A 23812-nucleotide genomic window follows, 5' to 3' on the forward strand; every position below is an offset into this window, starting at 1 on the left:
AGATTAAGAGAGATTAAACCAGAAGCAGCTTTTCAATTACTCTGTCCTTAGCTCATGCTGTTCCAAAAGTAAGGGGAGTAAAACAGGTGCAAGTACCCCCATTTCTAAAAGAACTGTGACTTTCAGAAATCAGGTCCTTGGGCAGTGACCCTGTGCTTTGGACATCCCTGGGGCTTGGGCTGCATGCGAGAGGTTCCCACCCACCTCAGGACCCTGTGCCATTGGCGATTGGGGTGAATCGTGCAGCGGGACACCCACTGAGCTACAGCGGGTGGGAGGTCCTGTGGTCCCCGGGCACCCAGGGCTTGCGGGCTCTTACCTAGCCGGTTGCATGGGTTCCGTTTGAAGAGGGCTCTCAGCAAGCTCTGCGCTTCCAGGCTGAGGAACTGAGGCATGCCCAGCTTGGCTCTGAAAGACAGTCGCATTTTAGGATGAGAAGGACGAGCTCAAAGCGACCGGTTCCCTCAGCACTTTGCCGTCCGCTTGGCCAGCACTGACACACACAGTGTGACCCAGATGGCAGCAGGCAGACTTTCCGGTCTAAGGGCTCTTTGATGCTTTAAAAGTCATTGAGGACGTCAGAAAGCTTTTGTTTATGTGGTTGTATCTGTGATGAGGACTATATTAGAAATTAAAACTAAAATTTTTACAATAGCTATGCAAAATTCATTTAAAAAATAATACAGCCACTAAAAATAAGCAAGGGCAATCTCAATAACATCAGTAACATTTTTAATGGAAATTGTTTTCCAAGACAATGACCACAGAGCCTTGGCAAGAGTGGCATCATCTGTGATGTGGGAGTCTCCTCTTGGTTAGATGGGAGACAGCTGGGTCCTCCTTCCTGACTCTGTCCAATCTGTTGCAATACTATAAAGAAAACCTGGGAAAGGCCCTTGTGAGCCCCAGGTGGGGCTCAGGCCCCAGGCCCCCTCAGCTCACACTTTGGGAGCCATGGGACCACAGTCTGGTGCTGCCCCTTCAGAAATGCTGCCACTCCCAAGAGATAGGTCACCAGCACACACCTGGGATTTACTGGTGGGAATTATTCTAGCTTTAGAAAAAGTAAAGATCTCACTCCCTCTTCATATTCAAAGGGACAGAGGTAATCAATACAAAAATAACAGACTGTTGCTACAGATGTTACCCGATCTAAGGTCACTTGATACAGGATGACACTGAATCCTCTCGGTGGGGTCCCACCACTGACTTTTCCCCCTCCGTTTATGTAATGAGGTAATCTACAAGGACTTGAGCTTTTCAGGCACCTGAAAATTTTATAAAAGTTATGTGTCCACTTGCAGGTTGGAGAAAGCTGGCTGTGAGGACAGCAGCGTCATGATTTCATCTCCAGCTGCAGGAAGCCCACACCCTGGCTCAGCGGAGCAATCACTTGGGGCTGCCTGCCCGGCTCCCGGCCACGTCCCTGCAGCCGTCCGCCCTCCGGTCAGCTTCTTCCCTCCCAGGCTGCTCCCTTCCAGTATCTTGCTCATAGGGAGCCTGCTCATGTTTCAGATGTTATAGCAAGACTCACGCTGGGTTTAGATTTCTTTCTAAGACTTTAAGAGCAAGATCCACTTGTGTGGTAAATGATTCTTTATAAGAATTAAGCAGAAAATTATGGTTGTTTCAGTTACAGGGGCAAAACAATTCCTGCCAACAATACTTGCATGAAGCGGGCCGAGAGGCAGATAAGGAAAGGAAGCCAGCTCCGGTGTTCTCCCTGGAGCCCCAAACCCTCCTGCCCTTCGGTATCTGTGCTCTGCTTCTGAAGGTCACCGATCACCACATCTAAAAATCCTGCCACTGGACAACTTAGGCTGTTTTCACTGATGGAAAACTGTCTATGGTAGAAGGGTTTGTCAGAACCCGAGGGACCCCATTCAGTTAGTTCATCCTCCCAGTTAACACGCCAGAAAGGATTACTACCATTACTGCTGATGCCTACTCAACAATCCCAGCTCCGGAGACTGAAGCTCTGGGTATCTAAGGGTGCTCACCGGGTGGACCCCTGAGTGGGCGTCTCCTACTCACTTAAGAATGAGGGCCATGGTCTCCTTCCTGTCCTTGCCCTGGAACGGCAGTGACCCCGTGAGCATCTCGAACTGCAGAGCAACACAGGAGAGAGAGAGTTCAGACCAGCCAGTGCAGCAGCAAAATGCACCCCAAGTCCATGTTTCCACTCAAAATCTGTTCAATTTGGCATAGGCGCCAGCAGACACGCTGGCATCCACCAGCAAACAGAACTGCCTCTGGAGCCCGCAGGTCACTGGGGAGACAGTACAGTGGACAATTCAGCTATGCTGGTGGGAAGGTGCTGAGTGCTGGGAGAGAAGAAACCGAGGTTTGGTGGGGGCTGCGCAGCGGTGGCAGTTGGGCCATATGTCCTCTCTGGAGAAGGACCCCGTCCTTCTCTGACAGGTGCCTTGGGGGCGGGGGGCCAGGGCAGAACAGCGACTGACTTCAGTCCATTAATAACGCAGTAAAAGCAATCCGGCACCAATAACCTCCGGAGTGCAGGCTGCCACATGCTGAAACTAGCAAGGGGATGTCTGCCAGGAAGGAGTTAGCGATGCAGACAGGACTGAGGGCCAGCCTTTCCCGAGAGCGGATTTCTTTTTCAAACAAAAAGCCCTGATTACATGGGTTCAACGCAGATGCCTGGAATCGCAAGGCATTATCAGAACAACATGCACGCCCATCTGACCACTTCTGCTGGAAGGAAGTGGGGGGCAGCAACTAGTCCTTTTCTTAAAAACGTGGTATCAATCTAACTGAAATGTGCTGGCATGGATCCCGCTCTGTGTCTTCTTGTCTGTAAATTATAAGAAAACAGCCCAGGGCAGGTGTTGACAGGGTCTTACTGCATTTGTCCTAGTCTTGATTCTTTACTGCATGTCTCTGCCCCTTTAAAATGTATCAAGTATTTTTCTTTGCATTATGAAAATCTTGGGAAATACATCCAAGTAGAAAGACAAAAACACATACCCATAATCCCATTATCCAAAAATAGCCACGATTGTTATTTCCTTGTAGTACTTCCTTCAACTTTTAAAAAAGCATAAATAAGGTTCTGTATACCAACTTTACACAGAATACAACTTTCAATGCTTAATATAAAACCTTCCTAACATTACTTTATATGTGGATATGCCAAAATGTCCAACTTTACCTTTTGTTGGACAATTAGAATGCTTTCCTTTTTCTATTGTAAGTAATAATAAAACATACATAAAAGTTGTCCTAAGATTTGGACTTATCTTTATGATTGGCCACCAGGGGTGAAATTACAAGAGTAAAGAAATGAATGTATTTTAAGACCTTCTGAACACTATTAGTCTGCTTTTTCAAAGTAAAATTTCAAAAGATATTTGAAGATTCCTAACTGTTCCAGTATTTGAAGTCTGCTCTGTCACATTAAGATTTGCCATCCACTCATTTAGTGAATGGCACACAGATGGCAGGTGATCAGTAATCAAGAATGAGTCCAGAAGAAAATCTAAAAATAGATAAACACAATAAAAAGATAGAATGCTCCGCCTCCAGATGAGCTACTCACCTGATAAAACAGGATGAAATTTTCTAAGTTGCTCAAACAAAATATGTATTAAAATAGAATCATATCAGCAAAGAAAATCCTCTTTCCGTTTTGGTTCTACCCTTCTTTCCCCCCCTCTTCTTCAAGTCTATTAATGAAATTCTACTTCAAGGAGAAGGCTTTCTGGCCACGTGAATTGGGAAAGCTATTACTTGACTCTTGCTGCTGAATCGCTGGACAAAAATGGTGCTCATCCCGATGTGTGTCTGACACCTATTCGTTATGGATCTTCCATTCATTTGCTCAGGGACTCCTTTCAGCTTTGACTCTGCTCTCAGGATCCACATTCTTTGTGTATCTCGCCCTCCACCCCCACCTTCTTCCCTGTAGCTAGCCACACAGTGGGGTCCCCAGCCATGTGCTGACACCCAACGTGGGGGCATGCACAGGGGCTCAAGGACGCTTCTCGATGAAGGAAAAGGTGCTGCTGGAGCAGTTTTCTCAGCCTACATGAGCCACAGTGCAGCTTGGCTCCAGTCCCCTTCAGAGTCCCCTTCCTGTCAGGGGTGGAGGAAGGAGATGACTCCCGTGCTACCATTAGTGATGTTGCTCAGCAAGCATCTCCTGAAATCAGGGCACTGCTGCTGGGCCTCCCAGAGACATCATTTACAAGACAACGGCGAGGCTGAACCAGCTAGCAGGGCACACCGGTAAGGCCACGGTTCGCCATGGGGGCCCGCACTCGAGCCCCTGGGCTGGGGTGCACCCCAAGGGACCCATCCACAAACCTGCACCCAGGCAGGCTGTGGAGATGTAGAAGGAACCTGAGGAGGTGTGGCTTTAGCTTCAGTTTGATGCAGCTAAGCAGCGGTTCTTAACTTGGGACAACTTTGCCCCCAGGGGACACTTTTCAATGTCTGGAGAGGGTCTGGATGGTCAGAACTGGGGGTGTGGGGCCGGTGGTGTCCACTGGGTGGAGGCCAGAGATACTGCTCTACATCCCTCCATGCACAGCGCAGTCTCACGACAGCGACCTGCCCAGCCCCAAACCTCAGCAGAGCTGGGCCTGAAACCATCTGAAGGGAGTGCCAGCACTGGGCACAGGAATGACTGCACTCAGGGCACCCCAGTGGTGCGGAAGCGGGGGTGAGAGGTGCTCTGGGAGGGGAACACTCGTGAACAGGGAGCTCACTTGGCAGAACCCAAGGCCACTTGGCTGATCAACATTAAAAAGAAAGAAAGAGCAAGTCACTATCTTGACCTGGCAAGACAAGGACACGCCTACCACGCAGTGGCTCATTCGGTCCTTCAGGCTTAGACCCAGCACGCCCACTGCAGCGGCCCCAAGACAATTCGCACGGGCACCCGTGTGGCAGCCGGGCATGTCCAGAGCCAGTGGTTAAGAAACAGAAGAACCTGAGGTGGTCTTACATACGAATCAGGAGGGCTCAGGAGATGTTTACAAAACACCCACAAAACGCAACCCAAACGTCCTCCTAAAACTGAGTTCCAGATGCTCTGAGAGGTACTGGTCATTTACTATCGCCAAGGAGTCCATCACTATTTGTTCAAGTTCTTTCCCACTGGAAAGTGTCTAACTTCACACATTCAGTTCTGTTCAAGGACAAGGACGTCCACCACCATGGTGTCTGGCTTGGGGAGGGCGCTTCTGGTCATCAGGTGATATGGATGTATGTTCCTCCATGAAGAAACTGTAGGAAGATGGGCAGCAACCTTCAAGCGTGAAGAGCGCCCCCCTGTTTCCACCCCCACAAAGCCAGGGGAGGGCACCTCACACACACAGCATGCCCTAAGCCGACCTCTTGGCTAGGCTAAGCTACGACACTGAACGTCACACCATGCCCATCTCTTCACTGCAAACGAGGATCGGAGTCCTTCCCAGGGCTGCCAAGGAAGTGCTGAAAGCAGTAGTCCCCACCTCTGCCTGTGAGTGGCCACCCCAGGGGCCCACGGGCCTGGTGGGTGGGGATAAGTGAGAGCAACTACCACAGTGTACTCAGAGAACCAGTTTCCATTCTGTAAACAGAAGGGCGGCATCTTTCCTGCATGACTTCTGGTTTTGGGTTCTGATCAGGTGTGAAGGTGCTGTGCAAACTGAGTGCTGTGCAGATTTCCTGTCCTCACGGACATCCCCTCCTGCTTCTTATTGGTAAAACAAAATTCTGGAACTGCTGTGACCGCTTCCCCAGCTGTTTCAAGATGGTGACTGTGTAGCCCTTTCAGCTACAATGACTGGGCAGTTCCACCAAACCAGTGAGCAATTCAGTAAGAAATGCCGTGTCCACTGAGGAAGGAGACCAGACAATTCCCGGTGTGCTGACTATGCTGGCCAGCGGCCTCCTTCAGGAGAGCAAGGAGCCAGCCTCTCCACGTCAGCTTTTCCAAACTCTGGGGGTGTTCCCGTAGCTCCGGGATGGGGAAGGGCTGGGCCCCATGTGAGGCTGGGCCTGCGATCAGTGGGGAAACCCACTGAGGTTGGTCCCGGGACTGGTGGGGACCCGAGAGGCTGAGCTCGGCCAGCGGGGAGCCCAGGTGTCACTCTGCCTTCACTGCTGAGTCAGCTCCTCGGGGTACAGACCTCACTGGGCAGGGACTCTGTGGTGATGGGGACCTCGGTGAAGGTCACATGGTGCTTAGGAAATACCCTGTGGAGACACTCCCAGCGTTGGATACTCACAATGGGAGATGGCAATTACAAGAGCAACATGTCAGAGTGCCAAGCAGATGCAAACGACAGGCTGAGGTTCCCCAGGCGACACCTCTGAACCGCTGTGTGGGATGCAGCCAGTGGTTCCAGGGCCTGTGGTGTGGTGGGAGAGCGGCAGCCTGGCCACTGGGCGGAGCCGGCGGGGACGACGCACACACCGTGCCTTGTGCCAGCTGAACGAACCTCCACAGCCTCAGGAGTTGGGTCTGTGCTGAGGGCTGGTGAATACAGAGGGGCTGGAGCTGGGCGCCCTGCTGGGGAGGGACAGACAGGGGAGGGGCCAAGCAGACAGCACCCTGGAGGTGACAGTGGCGGGGTATGTGTTCTGTGACCACACAATCTAAACATTTGAGTTTCTGGATGTAGATGCAAAAACGTTTAACTCCACGTACATTGCGGCTTATGTTAATCTTATGACTAGTATAGGATTTTGTGTTTGAAATAAGGAAAACATCTGTAATACAGAAATCACTGCATCCCTTAAAATCCTGTTGAAAGTAAGAGTGTAAAGCATAAAGGAGGTTAGATGCCTGTTGTGTCCTTACTGGAATCCCAGTTCTGTTTCCTGATGGTGGGAATTTGGAGCGGGCAGAGAAGGCTGCCAGGGAACGCTGGGGTCGGGCATTCAGGGGCTTCCTTCTCATCCCGAGTCAGAAGGGTCATGGCTGTGCACATGCCAAGCTGTTTCTGGGCTGCTCCCCATGTCTGAGCCTACTTGGGGACCACAAGTGCACTGGGTGGCTGAGCGCCAGGCCAGGCATTACCATGAGCACGCCGAACGACCACCAATCCGCACTCTGCGTGTGTCCCCGCCGGTTCACCACCTCGGGCGCCATGTACTCGATGGTCCCACAGAACGAATACGCTCTCTTGTCGTGGTCGATGGCCTCCTTGCTCAGCCCGAAATCTAGACAGAAAGCAGAGTGCCCGTCAGGATCTGAGAGGCGCTGGGCTGAGCCACGGCCCAGGAGGGTTGGCATCGCAGTGCAAATCCTGCCAGCCGGCATCCCTCTGACCACTGGGTCTGAGCCAAGGAGCCCCCCAGGACCCGGAGGCCCCCAAGTCACCTCCTCCAGGAATCTACCAACTGAGGAGCACCTTGTGCATCAGGACAGCGTACTTTGTGGCGGGGAAGGACTGTTTTTAACAGGTGGCTCAAGGAGTGTGGGCGCCAAGGCTGCAGGTTGCAGGGGACACAGACATCTCGTGAGTATCCTGGAGCACCAGCCATGCAATGTGCACCCCCTCCACGAACAACTCAGTAGGCCCCCCTCCCTGCAGCAGTGTGCGTCAGTGCCTTGGAGGAGGACACAGCGGACACCTTGGCTCTGAGATAACAGTGCCTCCCGGCTTCACGCCTTTGCAGGTAAGGTATCACTCCCTTCCCAGCTGCAGGAGGGTGAACTGGACCCCACGCTAGGTGAGAGTGTCAAACACCCATGCGAGGGTTCTCTCACTGCCTAAGGGACTTGCTTCACACATTGGAGTCTGGGGTCTGTTGGTGACTTGTGCCTGGTGAAAATTACAAATTACTATGTATATGAACTTGGGATCATGAATACATAACAGAGACCATGATTACTACATCAGAGAAAGCCCAACCTCCTCGACCCTGTGGACAAACCCGACACAGCACACATGCACTCCAGCTGCCGCTGCACAGGTGTGATTTTTATGACATGTGCAGTTCCTCATGCAGCGGAGAAAACCTGGGAAATATCAGCATCTTTGGAGTTGCCCTGACCAGTTGTAGGAGTTAGTTTTACTTGTCAGCTCGATAAGGGTGACTGGGAGGCACAAAGGTGCTGATTGTGGAGCAAACCAGACATGCCTCTGGGGCAGCTCCCGCCAGCTGCCCAGGAGGCATGACTGACTGCGTGACATGGTGGCACTGACTGTGGCACAAGCGCGGGCCTGCAGTCCTGTACAGACTCACGATCTCGTGTCCGAGCTCCCTGGAAACTTAAAATGGCTAATGCTGCCACGTTAACAAGCACTTAGGAAACTTAACCATGAGCCACTCTGCACACCCTGCCAGATCCTGGGACCCTTGAAGAGTGGTATCCCCTTGGGAGAAGGGTGGGTGGGTAACTGAGCAGCAGTGGGACCCCCAGGGGCCGTGGGGCTGAGAGGAGGTGGCTGAATTGAAGAGGTGGTGGTCAAGGTAAGCTCTGGAAAGAGAACGGGGTCAACCAGGCACCCTGAGCAGCAGAAGCTGCTGAAGGCAGGGAGGAAAGCCTTGGCTCAGGAGTGGCCTGTCAGTGGACACACTGGAGCAGGTGTGCATGGAGATGGGGCCACCAGGGCAGCAGGAGCCCCTGCAGCAGGGCCCCCAGATATTCCCCAACCCTGGAACCTGTGAATAATTACCTCCCATGGCAAAGGGGCCCCGGCCGGTGACTAAGTCAGGGGTCTTGAGTGGGGAGGTTACCCTGGATCATTTAGGTGGGCCGATAGAGCACAGGGCAGAGACCAGAGTCAGAGAAACGGGGAGACCTGGCCTCACTAGCTCAAAAGGTGGAGGCTGGGGCCACAGACCAAGGGATGTGGCCAGCTCCTGGGAGCAGGGAAGGTCACAGAACGTTCCCCACTGGAGCTGCAGGGAAGGGACCACCCTGCAACACGGCTGAGACCCATTTTGGGCTTCTGGCCCCACCTATGAGATAATTTTGTGCTCTTAAGCCATCAAGTTGGTACTCTGTGATGGCAGCAAGAGAAGATGAATACAGACGAGCATCATGTGCCTCGAGGGTATTCAGTAGTATTGAACTTGGGGGCAACGGGAGAGGTGTGAGGTTTCAGTTAGGAGATGGGGTGGGCAGGGGGAGGTGCCATGGACGTGATGCAGGCGGGAGGGGAAGGACCTCAGCCAGGACCTGACACTGAGATGTGGGTGTCTGTGATCGGTGCTGGGCGCTGTTCGACCCTCACACAAAATGTCCAGTGATGCTGAGTCTGCAGGGAAGGTGCTAGAAGGTTCCTTGGTCAGCAGGAGAGAAGGAAGCAAGGGAAGCTGGCAAGTTTGTGCAAGTTTCTAGGTACCGTGAGGACACACACCCACGTAACTAATCCAATTCTATGAAAAACTCAGCCAAATGTGTCCGCTGACACTGGGCATTAAGAGGGCTTTGGCTTCGGTGGCGTCCCCAAATTTATCAGGACTGAGACGCTGCCACCTGGGGAGGATGCTGTCCTTACTGACCTGTGATCTTGATGTGTCCCTCTTCGTCCAGGAGGATGCTGCAACAGAACACACGCTTTGAGAGACCCAGCCTGCTGGCGGACGTGCACACCTCGGGGCACCAGGGTGCCTCCAGATCAGACCGCCACATCCCTTGCCAGCAGCCTCTGCCAGGTGAGGAGCAGACCCAGACCCATAGTATTTGGGGAGGCAAAGAGGCCCATGTCCTTGCACCTGGCTGGCCGGGCAAAAGCCAGGGCCGCAGGTTTGAGACCTAAGCCTGTGGAGACCTGGGGCCTCTTGGAGGGAGCCCTTCTATAGCCATGCAGGCCTCGGGTGCAAGAGGCCGCCCCCTCCTCCCTAGGCCCAAGCCCCAGACCCAGCTCTGGCTCTCAAGATCCAACCTTGGGAAGCCTGAGACACCCTGGGCCTCACACCAGGGAGCCCTGGGGCTTGGTGGGCTTCACTGTTAGTGCTTGTCCCACCGGGTCCAAACCCTCATCACGCCAACATTTGACACCTTGACACCCTGGAAGAGGGGTTGGCCTTGCTCTCCCTGGCTGGTGCGTGGGAGGCCAGAGCACACTCCACACTGGAGGCGGAGGGAGAGCCTGTGAGCGGCGGACACAGCCAATAGCCTGGCAATGCCTTTTTTTTGCTGTAATTAAATTTTGTTCCACCAGCACTGGGGAGACACCAGCCCAGCCCTGTAGAGACCAGGAAGTGGACTGGAGAGAAGCCATAGCAGGGCCTTGAGGCGCCACATGGCACTGGGAAAGAATGAAGCTTTAACAGCTGCTACAGTGCAGTGGACCCTGAGGCGCTGCGCTCCGTGATATGAGCCCGACACAGGAGGTGGCACACTACACGATTCCACTCATGGGAGGGGCCTGGGGCAGCCAGACTGAGAGAGAGACAGAGGCAGGAGGGAGGGCACAGGGACTGGTGGGGAGAGTGGGGGTCAGATGGGGACCGAGCCCCCGTTCTGCAGGCTGAGGAGAACTCTGGAGGTGGTGGGGGTATGGCTGCACGGCAGTGTGAGTGTGCTTAATGCCCCTGAACAGGACACTAAAAATGGTTAAGATGCTATATTTAATGTTATATTTACCTTACCACTATTATAAAAAACCTACCATGAGATTAAAAAAATACCTAGTTCAGGGAAACAGGAAGGAAAAAGCTGTGACATATAATTAAGACAATTTCTAATGCAAGAGGCAAAGGATTTTCTTTGTGTCTCAGTTATACTTGATCTTTGCCCAGATAAGAACAACTTTCAAGATTAGGTTCCTACTAATTCTAATTGACAAGATCTTTTCTCACCAATCCTGCCATTTAGTATTACTATTTTTAATTGTAAAGATCCCTCTGACCTTTAAAAAGAGTGGGAAGCAGGGTGCTACCTCAGTGGGGCTTGAGCTTCGCCTCCTGCTCCCTTCAATGAAGGAGACACAGCTACAGCTGATAAGCTATTGTCCTCTCTTTGGAGATACTTAAGACGACAGGGCCTTTTACATTATTTACACATTTATTTACACATGCAGCTCATGGCATTTTGTGCGGGTCATTAAGTCACACCCGTGCAGGGCACAAAGTCCCCTCTGGTCAAAGCAAATGGCCTCTGCATCACGGATGTGCATGTTACTGGTTTCTGAACAAAACCAGGTACAGCCCATAAATCTCCACCATGCTGCATAAAAAAAAAATGGCTTCAGAGGACAGTTTGTCTTTGCTTCCATTCAGTGTAGGTGAAACAGTAAAGGGTGCCTGTGTCCAAAGCTGCGTGTTTGTGTCCAGGGCAGGGGCAGATCCGTCTTGGTGGGTGCTCTTGACTGGCCTCCCTCAGCAGTGAACTCTGGGAAAATCAGGGACCCTGTGTGTGGGGCTCCTGTAGGCCGGCCAGCTGCACCTGCAGAGCACCTGCTCATCACCCTGAAGGGCATCACGCCTACCCTACTGTGGATAAAATGAGAGTTCCTGTGGCTAGGATTCTCACCTGGCCGTAGTTGACTAGCTCACTCCACACATGTGGGCAATACATGGCTGTTGACTATATAAAGAGCTCTGCCCAGTGCTCTGGGCGTGACAGGGGCAGGGCTGCAAGGCTGCAGGAGAGCAGAGTAGAGGCTGGAGTGGTGGCAGCACTGAGGACAGAGGGGCCCAGAGGCAGAGACCGGCTTGCTGCAAGCAGACTTGCTCTGAGTGAACGGGATTTTGGTGACTGACCTGCCACCTGGAAATAAAGTTGGGTATAACCCTTTCACCCCAAGAACATTCTACTGTCATTTCTTTGGTCACACTGAATCCATAGTGATCTTGCCCGGGGCTGAAACTCTTCGGCAAGACACTATGTATCAGCTCTACACAGAAAATGCAAGAAAAACACGGAAATGGAAACACTATTGTTCAGGAGGGAGGGACTGTAATCTTTTAATTTAGAATAGATTAGGAAAGTTCCCAGAAATAACATCACAGACAACTGTTGCCAAAGACTTGACTCTTATTGGAATTTGGGCCTCGCAAATCTGGTGCCACTGTCTTCTAGAAAATCTCTCAGAAGAGCTCCTGTGACTTGTGCCTAGAAAGCTTGCTGCAGTGGCTGTGGGGACTTCCTGAATCTGGAGGGCAGGGAAGACCTGGCCAGGAGAGGAAACGGTTGCCAGGTCCCACCTACCAGAGGGACACAGCCTCACGGCAGGAAGCAGGGGCTGGCATGCCTCTGACCTGCCCAGCCTCACCTGGGCAGGGACACGGGCCCTGGTCTGCCTCCCTCAGAGAGCTGTTTGAGGACTGGGTGAGCACGGACGGGGAGCGTCCTATACCAATCAGCACAAGGCATTCCAGGCACCTTGCCTGGGGCGGGCAGGTGGGTAGGCCACTTCGCTCACCCCCTTGGAATCCCTGTGTGGGAGATGCCAGCAGGAGGAGGTCCCCAGCCTACTTCCTGGTGGGCACACAGGTAGGGATTAAGTAGAGGGCAATGGCTTGAGGTGGGCCAGCGGGAAAGGGGTGCAGGGGACCATCCCTGACGCTCTCTTACTTCTCAGGTTTCAGATCTCTGTAGATGATGCCCAGGCTGTGCAGGTGGTCTAACGCCAGGGCCAGCTCGGCCAAGTAGAACTTGACGTCCTCCTCCGTGAACATCACCTAGCGAGAGAGGAGAGAGCAAGGCTGGTCGGCTGGTTTTGTGGCTGGAGTGCTGTGAGGACCGCTGCCAGGGGGAGCCTGCCTCCCCCCACAAAGCTCAGGCCTGGTCAGTCTCCCCGGCAAAGCTCCGCCGGCTCTCGGGAGGGAAAAGGGAGTTCTCCGTGAGGGCTTAGGATCAGCAGAGGAGGAGGAGCACCTCCACAAGGACGACTTCATTGACCTGACCTTCCACCCCAAGCCGCCCTGGAGAGCACTTCCGAGCTTACATTTTAATATGAGTGGTTCTGATGTAAATTTGTAACATTTTCATACAAATAAATGTTAACATCTTCATACAAATAAACCACACTATGCAGGCCTTATAAGGAGCTATTGAAAATGGTCTCAAATCTCATTTCTTCTCTGATTTTAAATCTCTGTCCCTTGGGTTTATGCAAATAAGCAACCTGCTGTCTACCCAAAGTGGGATGAGTTCTACCAAAGACAACATAAATGGTGCGGGGCCAGCAGGTGAGCGCTCAGCCAGGGGAGGCTGGAGAGGGGACCTGTCAGGGCCCGGGCCTGGGCACCCTCATCAGGCTAGCCATGTTTTATCCATGACGAACCACTTTTTACATTCACCATGAGAAGTCAACGTCGCAGAGGCTGGAAGTCCATTTAGTACTGAATTATCTCTTGAAGGCAGACATGAAAAATCAACGCATAAACGGAAGGCCACCTGACAGGTGAGGAATTAGAGTGACAGCAGTTGAGGGACCTGAATGGTGCCTATGTCAGGCGGACACAGAAGGGCACATCCATGCACACAAAGGATGTTTCCAACCAGGACACGGCCCACCATCCTGGACAGTGACATCTGGGTTTGGCCCTTCCGGCCTCTGGAAGTTCCTGCTCTGTCTTCCATGCTCAGCCTTTCCTGGGTGGGTGCGTTTTTCCTGAATTGGTCACCGTATCCCATGGGCTCACTCACAGAAACACTGTGCTGTCTGTCCAACTCTCTTTCTTTGGACTTTGTACATATGACCCCCACCGGCTGTGTCTGCAGTTTGGTGCTCAGAGGGGAAGTGTACTTCTGCACTTGCTCAGTTCTGAGGGCACGTCTGAGTGCAGTCCCCACGCAGACATTCTCTGCACAGAAATGGACACCCCTCGACGTGAGCTCTGAGGACCCATGTGCCCACCTTCACGGCCTTACTGTGAAATAAAGTCTTGTGGGAGACGTGTTCCCGGTGAGCCATTACAGGGCTTCTTGCTAACTACTGGTGCCTTTTTGGTTAAGAAGCACAACAACAGAGTGTATCATACCAGATGCTGGACAAAACCCAAGCCAAAATGTCCCGACTTCCTGAGGCTTGTTGAGGGACCAGACCCCTGCTCCAAGGGCTTTTGGTGGAGCTTGGGTCCCATTCTTCCAGCCCCAGGCTTTCCACCAGCACTGCCAGGAGCCCAAACTCATCACTTTCGAATGACCTGAAGGACCATTAGAAAGCAGAGGGCAGAGCAGCCCAGCCCCAGGGCTCGGGGACCCAAGTCTGCTCCACCTTGATCTAGTCACTTTGCAGGTTCCTCCAAGATGGAGGGATCTCTTGCTAAAAACATGGGAGGGAGAAAAGGGAGAGCAGTTTGAACCCACTAATGTAGCCAAATAAAAACCACAGCGCTGGGCAGGGCGCCATCAGAGAGACTGGAAATGCCAGCACATGGCTGTGCCATTACTCCTTGTTCTGTAGAGAGGAAGACCTCACATGTGAGCCCAGCATCATCACAGCTTCAGGCAGAATGCTGGCTTCTTCCACCCCATGACGCAGAGAGCTTCCGTGGCACCGCGTAACATTCTGGGAAGTCCCTATGTTGGCACTGTGACGTCAAGGATAGGCCCTGGGACTGAGAAGCAGGGGGGGTCATGGGGACAGGGGCACCTCCCGTGCAAGGACCTGACCAGCTGCTGCTCCAGCAGCTCCATGATGCATAGGCAGCTTGCTCACAGCATCTGTCTACGACGCGAAGTGCAGCTTTGTGAAGTAAAGTCCTTCCCAGCTGTTATCATCAATCAAACTGTTTCCATCTGCTCTACCCTGGGCGGCAGAGTGCAACAGAAGGTTCTAGAACTTCCCAGGGGTCTTTGGAAGAGTCCATTTTCTTAAGATCTTTCAAGGACAACAGATTTGTGTGACTTCTCCAAAATACAACCCCCACACATCACACACACCCTCACACATGCACACACACCAAGTACTACACATGCACCCTCCCCCACATGCACACAACACACACACTTTTAGACATGCCATGCACATTACCCGCCCCCCACACACGCACTGACCTCCCCTCAGTGCTCCCCACCCCTCTATGCCCCTCATGAGCAGATAGAAATGCACAGCCCACCACCCCCACCTGGCTTTACCTCTTTGGAGAGCCTGGTGAAGAGGTCGCCTCCCCGCAGGAAGTCCAGGATCAGGTAGAGCTTGCCTTCCGTCTGAAAGGCTGTGGAAGGAGGCAAAGCTGGCCCCCGGAGCACAGACCCCTTGGACTGAGGGGACACTGCACGGCTCAAATCTGGGGCACTCCGCAAAGGGCCAGGAACCGGCCGCAGGCAGCTGGGTGAGGCAGAACTTAGGGACGGGGGCCCCAGGACTGAGTTCTGCCCCTCACTTTATTAGGAGTCTGGAGATTTTTCTTTTTGTCTCCCTACCTCCCTCCCTTCCCTTTTTCCTGCCTTTCTTTAATCATAAGAGGAATTAGAAGATATTCCAAGTATCCATGTGCTCCCATGTGCTCACATGTCCACGCTAGTATGCTGGGGCCTTTGGGTACAGCTGCTCTGTGAGGCCCGCCTCACTGTAGGGTGTGGGGTGGAGCTGCAGGACGGCTCCAGCCCAGCGGGGACCTCTCTCCTCCCCTACTACAGACATGCATCCTGTACGGCTTGGGATTCAAGGAAATCCCTCACCTCTTCCTCCCTTCACAGCAGTGGTGGTGACTGGCTGGCCTGGCTGCCTGTCTGTCGTGGCAGTTGGGCTCATGCTTTAGGTTTGATCTCCGTGGGCTGTAACTTTGGGCTCACGTTTCAGCCCTTGCCCAGCATTTAGCAAGGGCTCCCTAACCAAGGGGGCTGAATGCATGTGTGAGGGTCAAGGAATGCTGTCACCTTTGCTGCGGGTCAGTCAGTTCCATGCGCTGCTGAGCCAGGCTTTGGCACCCATTTCCTAGTCACAGGAAGCACAGCGGGAGGGGTACTAATATCTGGTAAGAGCGTTTGAAAACTTTCTTTTTGTTGAGAGTAAATGCTGGAAGTTGGGGCTTTAGACACATAGAGCCTCTAAAAAACCCTCTGTGCGCAGACGGCGCGTCCTCGCTGGGCTAATGGGAAGCAAGCACCTTTTGCTCAACCGCAGAGGTGATGCACAGATGCATTTAAAAAGCTTTGTAAGCTGCCCAGTTCTCAGCTTCTCCAGAAAAACACCCTGGGACTGGGCGTGACAGGAGCACATGGGCAGCAGGAGGGACAGCAGTTAAGAGGCAGGTCAGCTGCCTGGCTGGCCACTGGGAGATGGTGGCCTCAGGGCACCTGCCTGCAGGGCTGAGGGTCCTGGTCCCCACCCAGCGGGGTCATTGCCTGGCTTCCAGCAAGTTCACAGCCAACTTTGCTCTTAATTTGGAAGGACAAACCTCAGAATTTCCAAACAAGGCTGTTTTCTTAGTAATACCAGAACTTGGCCAGCAGCGAGCTGGAAGTCTCAGCCCACCTACCAATGGTGCCTTTGCTCTGGGTTCATGTGCAAATGTGCTGGTCGAGCTCCCACAATCCCACCTTCCCCGGCGCCTCCGAAACCACCACCACCAGTTCTATTCCTTTCTGCACCTGGCTCACATGGACAGTTCCAGGGGAGTGACCCGCAGGCGCTCCGGCATGACTGGAGCCAGAGGCTCATTATCAATCTGAAGGTTTCACTTACTGCTTCGCCAAGGAGATAAAAAGGCAAAGCGGACAAGAGCAGGCGTGTGGCCTCAAAAATCACAACTAGATCTGAGTCTCTGCTTTCTCCTCTGAAAATGGAAACAATAACCTCCCTTGAAAGGAAGATGTGAGGTTTTCCATGAGCTGTAACTTAAAATGCTTGGGGCAGTACTCAAAAATATAAGAGGTGCTACCAAGCTGGCCTAAAGAAGTTAGTGGCCTAAGGCATCTTATTTTGAAAGGACACAACATCTGTCATTGATCCAATCTGGGTCAGGAGACCTGTTTCTTCACCACTTTACCAATGATGATAAGCTAATAATGAACAGCAGCCCTCAAATTAGGTCTTAGAGATGAAAACAGGGCATTGTGCCTGGCAGAGGAGGAAACAGAAGGGCTAGCGGGACTGGGGAGGAGGCAACTCCACCTAGCACGGCCGCCACGAGACACAAGGCGCCATTTGGACCCAGTCCTATGTGTCCCTGTCCTTTGACTGGGGGAAGGTTGCTCTAGATCCTCTCAGAAGTAGGTTATTTTTACTCTATTTACCATAATGAAGCTTTACGATGAAAGGGTGATTCACTTCTGCCAAGATGTCTCTCTCCATCTTCGATCTGACTCGGTCCCGAACTGCAAAACAGAAACACAAAGGTTTCCAAGAGGCAGGAGTTAGTTCTGGGGGACGTGGACCTCAAAACATTGGCTATAAATAATTCTTACATTTTGTTACCAAAATTCTCAAACAGCTATAAAAGTTGGACTATTTTTAAGGCAAAAATAAATAGAGAAAGAGCACTGCTGGGAGGATGAGAGCACCCAAAGATTCCCATGAGACTGGGGCTCCCAGCACAGTGCCCGGTGACCACACGTGGCCCCAGGTGAGCCAGGACAGACCATTTCCTCAGAGGCTCACCCATCTGTGTGACATGTATGGCTAAGAACCACATCACTGACCAAGCTTTTATTCCAAACATGTTTTGGCCTGTGTGACATGTACTTTATTTAATAAAGTCTTTCCCAAAGAACGGTCATAATAAAAAACAAAACAGAATATGACAAGGTGAGAATGTAAAATGGTGCAGCTGCTGTGGAAAAGTCGTTGGTTCCGAGTGTGGTAAGCGCAGAGCTACTGCAGGACCCAGCGATTCCACATCCAGGCATTTACCCAACAGGGACTCAGACACTTGTCCACCCACGTCCACAGCAGCGCCCGTCACAGCAGCCAACAGTGAGGCAGCCTGGGGTACATCCACAGATGGATGCACACACCACACACGGTCCACCCATACTGCTGCCTTAAAAGGAATTCAGTGCAGCACTGGCTACAGCCTGAGCCTCCAGTTCTGGGAAACCATCGCCCCAGTAACCGGCAGGGGCAGGAGAGACGGTGCTGGGCATCCGGGCCGTGGCCTGTCTCCGAGCTGAGGCTCCTTCCTGCCCTCCAGGTGGAGTGCTGTTGGGCTCCCCTTCTCAGGAGGCGGCTGCAGAATTCCTCTTGCGCACCCTTTATCATTTGTGAGTGGGTAGCTTCGGCATTTTCTTATGACTGGGAGAGGCTTTCCACCTTTTTAACTCTGAAAAACCCAGAACAAGCCAGGCAGTTGAGGAACAAAATCAGCAGGATGGAATGCCCTGGACCTTAAATGCCTCATACGCGCCACAGAGGAGGGACACCCAAAGTGTCCACAGGGGTGCAGCAAAACCTCCTAGAGAGCCTGTCCCATCCGTCTGTCCCTGCCCTATGCCGCAACTGGCGAGCACAGGAAAGTAGATACCTCTTGCCAACTTCCTGCAAAGCTCAATTGTCGACTCTGTTTAAGAAAATCTAAAAATCCTCTCAAAGAGGATTGATGTTCTTAACACTGAGTTCAGATCTATCTGGAATGTTGAGAATTGTTTAGTCACCTATCAATTGGTGATGGAAACCAAAGGCCATAACAAGCCTGGTGAAAAACTTAAAAGATCTTACATTAAAATTTCCAAGGGGCTGTCTAGATATAATGGGAAAATATATATATTTTTCTCTCTACATTTTACACAAAAAACAAATCTCAGATCTATTAAAGAGTTCAGTGTTAAAAAAAAAAATCAAGCCATAAAAATGAAATCAAAGATGAATACCTGATGTCTGAGTGGGAAGTTTTTAAAATAAAAGCAGTGGGAGAAATAAAGGAAAGAGTGACAGAGTGAGTCACAAAACATCTAGAAACTGACCATCCAAGATCATAAAATTAAAAGGTAAACACAAAACGTAGAGATTATCTGAAGCACACAGCAAAAGGGCCTGGAGCCTAAATAAATACAGTATCTAAATACTTTCATTCTGTGAAAAATAGGAGAAAAAGAAAACTAAGAGCACAGCATGACAGTGAAGGTGAAGACAGGTCAAACACGTCAGTTCTGGAAGACATACAAGTGTTTTGTAAGGTTGACCCCTTGGGCAAACAGTGGCCAAGCACAAGCATATATTGGGTCCAGGGCGGCAGGAAACAGAGAAAGGCTGTGTTCCCTCCGGGGAATTTTACCAATCCTGACCTCCAGCTACGTAAGTGGCCGAGTTTCCATGGGCCAAAAAGGCATGTGCCAAAAGGTACTGAAGGATGGTGGCCACACACTGGCCCCCAGACATTAAACAGCCCAGATGCACCAGGTCTCCATGGTGGGGGGAGATCGCCAAGTCCTCCGCTGGGCAGAGCCTGGCACTGTGCCCACTGATGCCTGTTCTCTGTGGCGCTGGCCACTCAGGCAGAGCCTGATGGACGGAAAGGCCTGGAGTTGCTGTTCTGCCATGACAGCAGCCACAGAGGCTCCCTCCACTAAGAAACCAACAGACGTCAAGAGCAAACGCATCATTATGATGCTGGAGCATTCCCACTGCCTCTTGGACAGCTAAGGGTTCCAAGGGTTTTGATTTCCTACTGAGATGCATCAAAAGGAAGCCCAGAGAGATGCTCCCCTTCTCCCACTGCTGCTGTGTGAGTCGTAGAAACGGTGAGCTGCATTGAGCTGAACGTCAAGGATCCCTAGGCCAGCTGGAGCCCAGGGCTGGCAGCAGTGCCCTGTCGGGGAGCTCTAGGCTAGCCCAGGGCCCGGAGCCCAGCCAGAGCCTCACTGTGACACCTACTCCCTGGCATTTTATGTGTGAGTCTGGAAGCAAGTGAGACTTGTTGCTACAGATGCAAAAAGAAAAATGTTCCAGGCTGTGACGTGGCTGGTTTCCGCTGTGCGCCCTCTTGGTGCCACGGTCGGTGCCTCCTGCCGATGGCTGTGCCCCTTGTGTGTCCTTCAGCTGCCACCCCCGTGACCTCCCTGGAGCCAGCATGAAGGGGGAGGCGCCTACGAACCCACCCTACTGAGAAAGGCAGTTTCCCCCAAGGAAGTGGGGGGGGAGGGAAGTGCTGAGTGGCCCTGGGGGGCAGGACAGACCCAGAGCTCCACCATGACAGCCCGAGTTTGGGGTCAGACTCATGCTGCCATGGCCCCCGAGCCCTGCACTCTGGGAGTACCGCCTTCGTGGTGCTCACAGGGCTTCTGAGGTCCAGGGCATTCCATCCTGATTTTGTTCCTCAACAGCTTGGCTTGTTCTGGGTTTTTGTGGGGTTCAAAGTTGGCTAAAGCCTCTCCTTGTCACAACAAAATGTCTTGATAGCCACAGTCCTTTGGGATCTCCTGGCAAGTGAGAAATGGCCTGCAAGGTGGCTCTTCTGCCAGCCAGCCGAGCAGTCTGGCGCCGGGAGCAGGGAGGTCTTGAACCTTGAGGCTGCTTCTGAATACTTGTATCCCTGTGTGGTAGAAGCCATGGAAACCATGGGACGGCCGGGGCGATCTTGTGGAGCCAGTCAGGGACGTTCTCAGGAAACTGACAGTGAAGTATTTGGCAACTGTCAGCTTAAGAATCCCAGGGGAGAGCAGTTAACTTACTTTGGCAGCTGGATTTACCTAGGAAAGCTCCATCCGCCATGCGGGTGGGCCCGAATCCTTCCCTCCAGACACCACTTCCTGAATTTGCTTCTCATCTTTAAATTATCTCCATCAGTATGCTTCTATAGCATACATCAGATTTCATCACATAACATTAGGTATAGATGGTTTTGCAAAACTCAGGGTAAGATAAAAATAAACATGATTCTGTGAGTCACCATGAAGATGTGAACTGGCCAGCTAACAAACACACCTCTTAAAAACACATGCATGGGGACAGGGAGCGCACACCCAGGGCACAGGGTTGGCTCCCACACGCGCTGCACGTGGTGGCACGGTTGGCAGACGGCTCCAGCCGCAGCAGCGTGTTGACAGCTTGTGCCCAAAGCAGCACAGCGTTGGGGAAGCCTGGTGTGCTGCACAAAGTCGGCCCGGGACTTGGTCACTCGAGGCCATGGCTGGGCCGGGAGTGAGCCTGGGCTCTGCCTGAGTGACCACTGCTCACCCCTTACTTCCATCATCCGCAAACCCCCACTAGGACTCAAGTTACTTCCTGAGCCACCTCTTGGATGCAGAATAAAAACCCGTCTTCTCATGGTATCTTTTAGCCTTTAAAGGTCTAATTCATGGCAAAAGGTGGCCTCCTATGGCCTCCTATGCGCTGCTAAACTTTTGGCAGCCAAAACACTGTGCTGTTCATTATTCCTGAGAAAAATGGAGGAAGAAAACCATAAATAAGAATTTAAAATGTTAACTACATTTAATACAGTGATCAGGCATAGCTAAGAACTATTTCTCGACACTAAATTATTTAAAATAAGACTGGCATGGTTCTGTCACTGACTTCTTCCCTGGAGCACCCTTCCGTGGAGGGATCTTCAGCCTGTGAATCTCCTGTACTGGCAGTGCATGGGCATGAAAGATGACCAGTAGTGAAAAACACCTCTCCTTTACTTTTGACCTATCTACAATCAAGAATTGCAATCCTGGTAGAAACAAACATATAAAGTACCTCACTGTACACAGGCAGTGTATAATAATGAATGGGAGTGCCTATTACACAGGAATGATGCTTATCTAAGGTTCAAGGTTCACCTAAGGTCCCTGAGGGCCTGAGAAAGAAGTCGAGGGGCTTTGGGGGAGGAGTAAGAGAGTCCTTTGCATTTGATTTTTTGTGTCAGATCATGTCCTGGGAAAATAGATGCCCTGAGCAGAATGTGCCCTGGTACACCTGCTGGGACGTGGCTTCCTGATTAGGGTGGGACACCCTGGGTGTGGCAGGACGGGTTGGGTCCCAAGCGCCTGTCTCACAGGAGGGGTGTGGAATCCTGACCCCAGGTGACTTTGAGCAACTGGCTTCATGGCTTTTGCCCCATTTTCTCACTTGTAGACTGAGAGTAATAATTCCTAGCACTTACTACGTGTCCTTGGAATTTGCCTGACTTCCCCCCCACTAGGGATTTGCAATCATCCTACATGAACTAAACATCGTAAATGAATTAGCACAGAAATAAAATCAGCTGAAGCTTAGTTACTAAGTGTTTTTAAATGAAGCACCTCAGGGTAAAAGCAAATAATGGGATTGTGCTGCAAATACCATTCTGAGGTTTGGGACCACCCGGCGAACCCACTGTAGCAGAGATGGCCGGGATGCACGCATTTCTGTCCTGCCCCTGCGTGCATGTCTGAGGCCCCTACTGTATCTGCTGACATCCCAGCGATTGGATCGGAGCCCTGCTTCCCAAAGAAAGCAGATGATCAGCAGAGGTTGCTGACTGGTGTCCAGTAGCATGAGGGTGCCCGGCAGGCCCATTTCTGCCCCCTTGCACCTCGGTGACCCCGACAGCGACCAAGAAACACAAAGTGACAACTGTTACATAACTTGCCAAAGAGATCCTGCCAGAATGTTTTTCCCCCCTTTAGAATCTACAGGACACAACCTGTTTCCTTCACAGGAGGGACTGGGTACCACCTTTGGGCTTAGAAAGCTGACACAGGGAGCATAATGCAAAGTCAGTGAGGCATGAAAACGCAGATGAAGTCACAGTGGGAAGTGACCACTGCCCAGGGGCATTTCACCTGAGCAGCCTCCCATGGAGGCTGGCCACAAGAAGGGCCTCTCCTGCAGGGGAAGCCGGGCCGTGGCCCTCGGTGATCACCAGGATCGCAGCCCTTTGGCGCCACAGCAGCTGGGACGAAATCCCTTCCAGCCGGCCGGCGGCTAGCACTCCACCTTCCTCCTCACTGCCCCCTGAACAGGCCCTCACCAAAACCTAGATGAGAAAAGTCCTAACATCTCTCCGAAGCCTATCTTCACAAAGAGGACCAGAGAGAGTTTAAGCTGGACGAGACCCCAGAATGGAGGGTCTGTGCTTCCGGCTGTGGGCGGGTCCTCTGGCTGGGGGAGTTCCCGGGCCGCAGGTGGATTCAGAATTCTGGGCTGCAGCCCCAGGCCTCAGCGCTTGGTGGGAAGCTGCAGGTCACCCCAGCTTGCAGCAGAGGCAGGGAGCCGCTGTCTTGGGTGCGGGTGGCCGTCCCCGCCTGTCTGCTCACTAATCGGGGGATAAGCTCAGGCTGAACTTCCGGCCTCCCGCTCGGGGGAGGGCAATGTGTCAATGTCCTTAAATGAAGTCGCTCACAGCACCGCAAATCCTTGTGTTTGGATCACATCACCTCCAGTCACTGCCTGTGACGACTCAGTGCCGAGTCACAGGCTCAGAAACTTTGTCAATCCAAGAAGTGAACATTTTCAAAAGGTGCTGAAGTGACTCAGGGACGACCCGGGAAGGCGCGTGGGGCAGGGAGCCCGCATGCCCTCCAGCTCGGCGCCTTCAGCAGCTGCAGCAGCCGACATTTCCCTAAGAAGCTTGTGCCACCTCTTTAAAGAACAGGGGTGGGGTGGCAGGCAGCCACCTGCCAACTCCAGACTTATTTACAGATAAAACATGCAAAAGGGCCGTCAGAAGTGATACCCTTTGTGTCAAGTTATCTGGAACCTCACGGAGTCCTGCTTCTGCACCTGACAGCCACCCGTGTGTCTGAGAAACAGCCTGGAGTGCTACGATTATTTCTACAAGCCCTCTGTCCCTGGGTCATCCTTTCCAAGCGATGTCACTACTGCGTCCCGTGCATCTCCCTTGGGTGACTGGCTGGTCCTGGGCACTGCTGTCACAGTGAGTGTCCTGTCTCTTCAGAGTCACCAACTACCCGGCAAACTGGTGATGGGATGAAGATGGAAACTCCATTAACTCAGTCCAATGGAGTGCAGGGTGCTGCAGCTACAGCGGTTTAAATCTCCTGAGCCAACCCTCTTTCCAGGTGGGGAGACGCAGGCTCAGG

The 23812-nt window shown here is 52.3% G+C and overlaps 1 protein-coding gene across 11 annotated transcripts in view; it reads right to left on the reverse strand.

The window, feature by feature from the left end:
• Positions 1 to 23812, reverse strand: part of RPS6KA2 (ribosomal protein S6 kinase A2) — a 291734-nt gene that overhangs the window by 42809 nt on the left and 225113 nt on the right. For all 11 annotated transcript variants that reach the window (XM_073219882.1, XM_073219881.1, XM_037020845.2 and 8 more), the window contains 7 exons: positions 17102 to 17182; positions 14999 to 15078; positions 12488 to 12594; positions 9469 to 9506; positions 7031 to 7173; positions 2035 to 2105; positions 320 to 408 (listed from right to left, as the gene is read on the reverse strand). In XM_073219882.1, coding sequence (XP_073075983.1) covers positions 320 to 408; positions 2035 to 2105; positions 7031 to 7173; positions 9469 to 9506; positions 12488 to 12594; positions 14999 to 15078; positions 17102 to 17182 — 609 coding nt within the window. The remainder of the gene's footprint in view (positions 1 to 319; positions 409 to 2034; positions 2106 to 7030; positions 7174 to 9468; positions 9507 to 12487; positions 12595 to 14998; positions 15079 to 17101; positions 17183 to 23812) is intronic.

Source organism: Manis javanica, chromosome 13 (assembly GCF_040802235.1).
Source record: "Manis javanica isolate MJ-LG chromosome 13, MJ_LKY, whole genome shotgun sequence".
In the NCBI taxonomy this organism is placed as follows: domain Eukaryota; kingdom Metazoa; phylum Chordata; class Mammalia; order Pholidota; family Manidae; genus Manis; species Manis javanica.